At 46.2% G+C, this 8,165-nt stretch overlaps 1 protein-coding gene across 1 annotated transcript in view; it reads right to left on the reverse strand.

The window, feature by feature from the left end:
• Positions 1 to 1,177: 1,177 nt before the first annotated feature.
• LOC104541417 (janus kinase and microtubule-interacting protein 3) overlaps positions 1,178 to 8,165 on the reverse strand; it is a gene marked incomplete at its 3' end in the record, with an annotated part of 15,554 nt that continues 8,566 nt past the window's right edge. The window contains exons 3-8 of the mRNA XM_010185474.1: positions 5,686 to 5,901; positions 3,978 to 4,097; positions 3,384 to 3,530; positions 2,441 to 2,572; positions 1,961 to 1,996; positions 1,178 to 1,237 (exon numbers count right to left, since the gene is read on the reverse strand). Coding sequence (XP_010183776.1) covers positions 1,178 to 1,237; positions 1,961 to 1,996; positions 2,441 to 2,572; positions 3,384 to 3,530; positions 3,978 to 4,097; positions 5,686 to 5,901 — 711 coding nt within the window. The remainder of the gene's footprint in view (positions 1,238 to 1,960; positions 1,997 to 2,440; positions 2,573 to 3,383; positions 3,531 to 3,977; positions 4,098 to 5,685; positions 5,902 to 8,165) is intronic.

Below are 8,165 nucleotides of genomic sequence, written 5' to 3' on the forward strand. Positions count from 1 at the left end.
TATATTTACAGGTATATATAAAATTTTTCACTCCGTGATAACTAAACTACTCAAATTTCTGAATTGCCGTATTTGTTATTAGGTATCACAGTGTACAACCTCTTTTTTAATGTATTTTCCTCTCTATTTCCCTAGCTAAGACCCTTTTTACTTCTTTCTGCGTTCATCTCCGCGTGAGGAGGGAGTTGAGCACTAAAATGCCTTTGCTAGCGTTTCTTCATCACCACCATGTCCCTCCTGTCACTACCACAGCCGTCACATGAGGAGTTAGATTTTCAAGAAATATTATACTGGAAAAATTGAAATCAATTGCCACAGCAATGCTTTTAGTCTGAGGAAATCTGGTTTTCCACTCCGAGCCACTTTCTGTTTAAAGAACAAGGGTAGTGCTGCCAAGGAAAGATTTGCTGTTGGATGCTTGAAAGCCGAAGATGTATTTCAAACACAGTCCTGAAGATGTTTTAGCTGCTGATTTACAAGAACATTTCTAGGTTGTGGCTTTTTTGTTTCCATTTGCAGTGATAAACTCTGAAGGTAAGGTACCTCTCAAGGCCTGGCTGCCACGTGCAGGGCCACAGGAGTCATCACATTGACCATAATTCGTTATTTATGGATTCAATTGCTCCAGCATCACCCCCATTCCCCATACACAGAGCACAGCTTGCTCTCCGGTCCCTGACATTACACCTTACACTGCCTGACAGTGTTAATATTTATGTCAACATCCTGGCAAGTTTTCATTAACCAGCGTTTTCTTTTTCCCTGAGCTCCAACCATTGCTTCTCATAACCAGCAACTCTTGCACGTTACTCAGCTCCACAATGAATTATTTACAACCTACATATGTTTTCAGGCAGTGCCGCTAAAAGATCATTTTGAGATGCGTTAATTCACGAAATCTGCCTCGTCTTAAGCCAATCTCACACCACTGAAGTCCAATGGGATTGTTCAGGGTAAACCCACATCATGCAAATGCTTGCAATGTGCAATTTTAATGGTTCTCCTACCCCTACTGGATCTTTCCTGAATGTCCCACTGCAACCCATGGATGTCCTTGAGCTGTGTGACCCGTATTTAAGATTGGGACCCAGTTGGAGGACGTTGCCCCGAACACGGCTCCGAGGGGCTCGGCGCACCCCGGGAAGCCAGTGTGGTACCACACCAGCTTTTGGGTTACCTTAGGAATTCTTGCCATTTTTTTCCGTTGCTTCCTGAACCGCAGCAGCTTATCACGTTCCTGGAAGAAGCAGAAACAAACGTTAGCTGTTTTCAGAGGGCTGTTATTTAAATTAACTGTGTCAGCAGTAGTCAATGGGCAACTGAGAAATAGTAATGTCAATGCAGGCCACTGCCTCAGAATTAAATAACCACGCTGTCCTCAGTCAAATGTCAGTTTTACTCCAACACCTTCAAGTGTGCCACATACAAGTAGCAATTGCCCTTCATATTCATGGAAATTCAAACAGCGAAAGAAGGTGGATTATAATGAGCACAACTCAGTGGGGTCATTTCAGAGCTCAGGCCCCTACCCCTTTAATCTCTCATTTGGTTAAAGGATGTGGTGACACCATAGAACACTGATGATGTGCCACTGTCACCAGCCCAGTGGCAAAGCCCAGCGTCAGCAGCAGCGACAGAGGAAAATCAAACACCGTTTTGCTTGGCCACACAAGCTTTGCAGCACACTTGGCAATGAGGAACACAGCAGGACCCATTTTATCAATACGTATTAGTGGCCTAACTTCACAAAATCTTTACCCGTAATAACAAAATAACAACATTTTTCTCTGGTGAGCAGCTTCTGCTGATACAGCCTTTGACAATATCTATGCTCAGAGAAACACTGTGTTAGCTTGCTGCCCGAATGGAGATGTAAGTGATAACAAGTATCGTTATAGGTATGCCTTTCACAAACAGCAATTTAAAGCGAAGATGAGGAAGAAGTTAACGTCATTCTTACCATGACACTCTTCACATAGCCAGCGGTTTCCAGCGTCTGATGAAAAAAATGAAATATCAGTAAATGTACAGACTAAAATAGTATTTTCTTGATTATGACTGCAGTATTTTTGGTTTCTAAAGACTGAGATGTTAATGAAGAAGCAAAGCCCCAAGCACAGCATTTGCGCAGAGCGATCTCTAGCCCTGCCACTGTCCCCAGCTCAGGGAGGTGCGGGGACCATGGGTGCACCCACTCCCCGTGCTGCAATGGTTCTGCCAGGAAATGCAATGTGGATTCAAAGGATTTTTCCAAATACTGCACCGCAAATAACTTGTATTCAGTTGAATTACTACTAGTCATAGAAATGCCCACCATCTCCCACTGACACCAGCTATGCCCATCAACTCACAGGACCCCAAGCACCCCCTGCTCAGGCTTCCTGCTCCTCTGCCATGGCCCCAGGGCACCCCACATGGGCACAGCACCATCACAGCTCACCTTGGAGAGCTCATCAATCAAATTCTGCTGCTCAATCACTTGGAGCCGCAGGAAATCAACTTCTCTCTCTTCCTGGCTGTGGTCGAGGTCATTCAAAGAGCTTGGTCTCCTTATTGTTCCAGCTCTTTGCCTCTGGAAAAAAAACCCCAAAACCACAGGGGAGAAGAGGAAACGCTGAGAAGGCTTTGCCAAGGGACAGTGTGCAACCCTTCCCGTCACAACCGGGGCTGCATCTGCTCTAATGGTTGTCCTGGCAGCAATCCTGCTCTGCACCCAGACAGCAAACATTTTGGCTGCTCCTGCTGCTCAGGCTGATGCGTGAGGCTCAGAGTCACAGTGGGCACACAGGGCCATCACACCCTGCATGATAACCTACCAAAATAGGTGCTGGAGGAATCTGGGGAGCTGGGACCAACACAGCTTCTCTCTGGGTTGCTCTCATTAATCTTCACTAACAGTGGTCCCCGAAACGCAGCACCCCCAGGGATGCCCCCATCCCTCCTGTGTTCATGCAGTGTCACAGCTCCTTGCTGCCAGCTGTCACCAGTAACAAAATTCAACTGGGGAAAAAGGGAGAGCCCCAAGTGCCAGTTTCCCAGGGATTACGGGGTGGTGCTGGTACAGATCCAAAGGTGAAGTGCGGCGATTTGTGCTCACATGGGAGCTGAGCGGCCTGAGGAGCCTCCTGATCAAGATGTGCAAATCTCACGCCATTTCTTTTCTTCAGAACTGTTTGTTTTTAAAGCTATTCCACTATATTACTATTTTATTTGAGGCTTGAACATGTTTTGGTTGATATAACTCAGTGCATCTCAGAACATCTCGGTTAGCACCAGAAAGGGGAAGGTCTCCTACCAAACTTGCTACTTTGGGATGACGCCCGACTCCATCACCCCCATCAGTCCTCAATGACGTGTTCTTCCCGGAGCACACAGACACTTACCATTGCGATATTTTCTTGCGTTACAAATTTTAATTTATTTTCCATTCGACGTAAGGCATGTGACAACTCCTCATTCTTCCTACTAAGGCGTTTGTTTTTGTCCAAAATGGGCTTATACTGACTTTCAGCTTCTCTAAGACGTTTTAACTGGAAGACAGAGAGAGAATTAACACCTCTGGAGCTGTTATCCAATGTATTAGTAATTTTCTTTAACTATCAGCATCCAGTAACCAGCAGTATTTTATTTGAGTGCGAAGCAGAATTGACCAAAAGCTCTTGGTGTTTTCCCAGGGGAAGCAGATTGTTCCTCCTTCATGAGATATTCAGTCTGTGCAACAAGAGTACCATGCAGGGAATGTGTTTTTAAAAATAAATAAAAATAAGTACACCTAATGCCATCTTCAAAATTCACTGTTACATGAGCAGAGATGAGCGTGCTGTGGCACAGCACCAAACACAAAGCGTAAGGAGGAGCCAGCCACTCCTGCAGTGATTTAAAGATGCCACAGGGGAAATGTCTCAATATTTTGGGGTAAGGCACAGCACAGAGGCGGGGTCGCAGGCAGCCATGGCTGTGCTCCCCCCTGCACTCACCAGCTCGTTCCTCTCCTCCGACAGCAGCGCGTTGCGGTCCTCCAGCTTGCGGATGATGGCACTCAGCTCCGCGATTTTCAGCTGGAAACGCCGGGCATCCTTTTCATCCAACTGCTGTTCCTAAAACAAAGATCAACTGCAAATAACTGCTCGTAAGTGTACACGCAGTATCAGCGTTCCTCACAGCCTTTCCTAGCCCCTATCCAAACATTTCAAGTCATTTACACGGCAGAGCGTGACCCACGTAACCGAACCGACCCCTGAAAGGTGCAGGATGAGACCAACGGAAAGTCAGGGGTGAGATGTAACAAAGTATGCAAATGCAGAAGTGTGTATATGCAAACACAAAATCATGAATGGTGAAACTCGGAAACAGAAAAGAAACAACCGAAAATTAAGGCCGTGTTTCCAATGTATGCCACTGTTGAACTGAGTGCTTCAGACATCACCCACTCTGAGGACTTTGATATAACAAAATGGTATTAAAAATACTGCAGTACCAATGGGGAAAATCCATGCAATTACACCATTGCACAAGCTCTTCTTCCATAAAGAGGTGCCCCTTATTGGGTTCTAGAGGGCCACTCATAAAGCCAAAGGGGTAGCACTTTGTCTGAGCGAAAATGCTTAAATCAAATTATAAAGGAATAGAAATCTAGGTAGACGTGTTCTCGTTCAGAAGCAGAGAGAAGTTACATCTATTTACAGATACAGCAGACTCTTCTCCCTGCTCTAGGCCTTGTTCTGCTGTTTGGCAGAAGTTGGATGTAAATGGCAAGAAGCAATGAGTGCCCATGGTGCTGTGGCACCTCTGGGAGGTCTCGGGTTCCTCATTCAACAGGTGCAGGAGAGGCTTGGACAAGGAATAAAACCGATTGCTTTGCTCATGTGTAAGGATTGACATTTCCACTGAGAAAATCAAGGCTGTGGCAAAAGAAATCTTGATGAGAATCAGCAATGGAGGAAACCTGCGTACGTCAGATGTGTGAGGTCAGTTAACTGAGGGGTGTTCAATGTGAGCAAATTAGGGCAAAAGCAGAAAGGTGCCATAGTTCTACTTAAAAAGCCAATGTGAAGGGTGATTAAAAATTAACGTTTTGGATATCGCATTGCAGAAAAGGAATCAAGAAGATCAGGTTAACAGGTATGGGATTCCCATTCTGGACTGCTGAAAGCACGTAGAGGCCACAGCCCTGAGCCAGCAGCGGGATCCCGCATCCGTGCCCCATCGCCTTCCCCATCCCCCTGTGAACTGGCCTGGTACATCTGCCCACAAAACCCCTGTCAGCAGCTCCCACAGCTAGCACACATACATCACTCGGTTAGAAATGCATTTGCATCATTTGTTGGCAAAAATCGTGTCAAACTAAGGCAGGTGGCAGAGTATGGTACAGTGAGGAAAAGGAACAAAAGAACAGAACAGGTTCACCCTGCGGACAAAACCGAACCAAACCAAACCAAACCAAACCAAACCAACCAGGAAACAAAAGGACAAAAAAGCAAAAGCTCTCCCACAACGAGGTTGGGTGCTGAATTTTGAAGGTTTTTTGTGACGAATGAGAGCGAGCAACGGTGCCCGGGGTTTTCCCCGCGTGGCTCTGGGACAGCTGCTGCTCCAGGGCGCGACTCATCAAGATTCCGTCACTTTGTGCCGTTTTGTCGCTCTGTCTGCTCGTTCGTTTGGGTGAAACCACGTGAAAGTGCTTACGGGGCTTCCCGAATGATCTGAAGCGTCTCCTGCACCACTTGCATAAGGAAGTTCGCGCTTGGGGCTGCTCAGGTGGCGGTCAGCCTCCTTGATCTGGGACAGCTGTTCATCTAACGCCTCCTTTTGGAGCTGCAGTCTCTGAGCATGCCCGGCTTGCACCCCTAACTCTCTCTCCAGCACGAAGACTGCTCTGTCTTTAAATTTAATCTCCTCCATCTACAAGGAGAACAGAACACAATCACACAGGCAGGCAGCGACAGCGACACCGCATCGCGCGGCCCCGACGTGGAAAATAACAACACGGCAACGGGTTTGGACAGCGAGCGTCGGAGCTGCGTCCTTAACCAGCTCCTGAGTGGGGGCTTTCCTCTGGAGAACACCAGAATAAAGCAAAAACAGGAGTGTTTTCATTAAAGTCACTGGGAGATAAGCCATATTCTTAGTACCATTTCAGAATATCTTAACAAAAAACACATTAAAAGCTGATATTCATATCACACTTCGGATGAGTTCACTCAAACATTTCAATGATTTCATGGCATTTTGCTCGGACATCACCTTGTGAAAATCTGGAGTCGTCATTTTAAAAGGCAAACACCAAAAACCTGAACATCCTTTTAATTTTCAAAATATAGAAGGAATATGGTTTTAAAACCCCTTTTCCAAAAGCCTCCCACGTGAGCGATTTGTTCAGTTATCCCCTTTCCATGAAAGGCTGTGCTTGTGCATAACCAACATCATGCCAAGCCATTAACTGCTGGAATGACAAGTGCCCAGCTGTCCCTAATTCTCCTCTCTCCTGTTTGCCCATGGTCTCAGAGGCTGCTGAGGAAGTTCAGATGGGGACGGCCCATGCCCTGGCTAATAATGAAGAATTACTCAGCACCTCCCGAAATGTTCAGTGCCTGCGATGCTGCACAGCACCGCAACAGAAGCTTCCCAGCTGGATTGCATGCGTATACATTAAACATGAACATCAAGTAAGAATATAACTATAAACACGAATATCATGTATTAATTACACTCACACGCCACGGGGCTGCCAAATGTGCTCACAGACAGTGATGCCATGGAAAGGAAGAAACCAGGCACAGCCCCTGAAATGTCTGATGCTGGTTTCAGACGCTGTACGTGCATAAGATTTTTGACATAAGTTTCTGAGATGGTACACATTTAATTTAAATTATCAGAGTTTAAATCGTGGCCTGCTTGAAAGGAGAACACTTTGCCTGGTGGGGACTGCATTTGGTACTTTTATCTTTGCCAGCCTTGTCTGCAAACGTGGAATAAATGGCATTGTGAATGAACAGATCACTCCAGGTGCTTTGCTTCCAATAACCGCAAAAATGGCCCACCCAGGGAAAAAACAAGCATAGCAATTTACCCACAGCTGGGAAGTTACTCCTATTCAGTGGGTTTGGGTTGAGGGGTTGACTACAGCCATGAAATGGGACAGGACAAGGGGGAGTTGGGGCACGATGTTCCCCTGTTGCACAGCGTGGGGCTGTGTCCAGACCCAGGCGAGGAGAGGTGCACCCTTTGCCCCATTACCCCATCACCCCCAACATGGGGACAGCTCCAAGGTTCAGCCCCAACCATAGGGGACAGCCAAGGGGCTTCCTGAGGGGGTTCTGCTCCTCAATAAGCAAAGGAAGAACCAAGCTATGAACCCAGCGAGATCCCACATCGCCCCTGGGGGAAGAGCCAGCCTTTGCCAAAACAGGACAGCTCATTAATACCTGTGTGGAAACTGTGCTTGGAGCTTAAGCAAATTTAGATTCTTTTAGTAAAACGGAGCAAATCAAATGTACTTCAAATGTACAACCAAATGCCATTCTATGTAAGGTACTTTCAACAATTTCAATGGAAGCACTGGTCCACTAACTTTGAATGAGACAAAGAGATCCCCACTGAGGTCCCTTTGGTAAATACCTGATCAGGTAGAAATCTAAGGGGATGTATGACAAAAAGGTAACACATCATCAAATGGTTATTTGTCTAAAATAAGCAGAATATTGGGGAGTTGATTTCTATTTGTATGAAGACAAAGACATGGTACAACATAGACAACACCTAAAATTAGGAGGAACAAAGAAACTGGAGGAAACACAATGCACTGCACAGCATCTCACTAATGGTTTGTTTTCCCGAAAAAACCCCAAACATAATCTTCACAAACAAAGGAAACATCAGTATTCGCATTTCCCTTCGTGCGATTAAATTCACGTTCATGAAATATGCATAGCGGTTTGATGCGGTTTGATGCTTGCAGCCCGTTATCGAACGGCAACGTTGCAGAAACGGCACAAACCGAAGGAAGCATTTCACCGAGAAATATTATTTAGCAAATTTCCTGCTATCATTAGCAAGGTTAAGGAAACGCAAAGCCAAGAAACAACTCGCAACTCACCCGCAGGGGCGCGGGTCCCCGTGCACGCACCCCAAAAGGCTGCCGCTCCCCGGCCTCATCCTGCAGTGGG

Source organism: Mesitornis unicolor, unplaced genomic scaffold, assembly GCF_000695765.1.
Source record: "Mesitornis unicolor isolate BGI_N332 unplaced genomic scaffold, ASM69576v1 scaffold9215, whole genome shotgun sequence".
NCBI classification, from domain to species: domain Eukaryota; kingdom Metazoa; phylum Chordata; class Aves; order Mesitornithiformes; family Mesitornithidae; genus Mesitornis; species Mesitornis unicolor.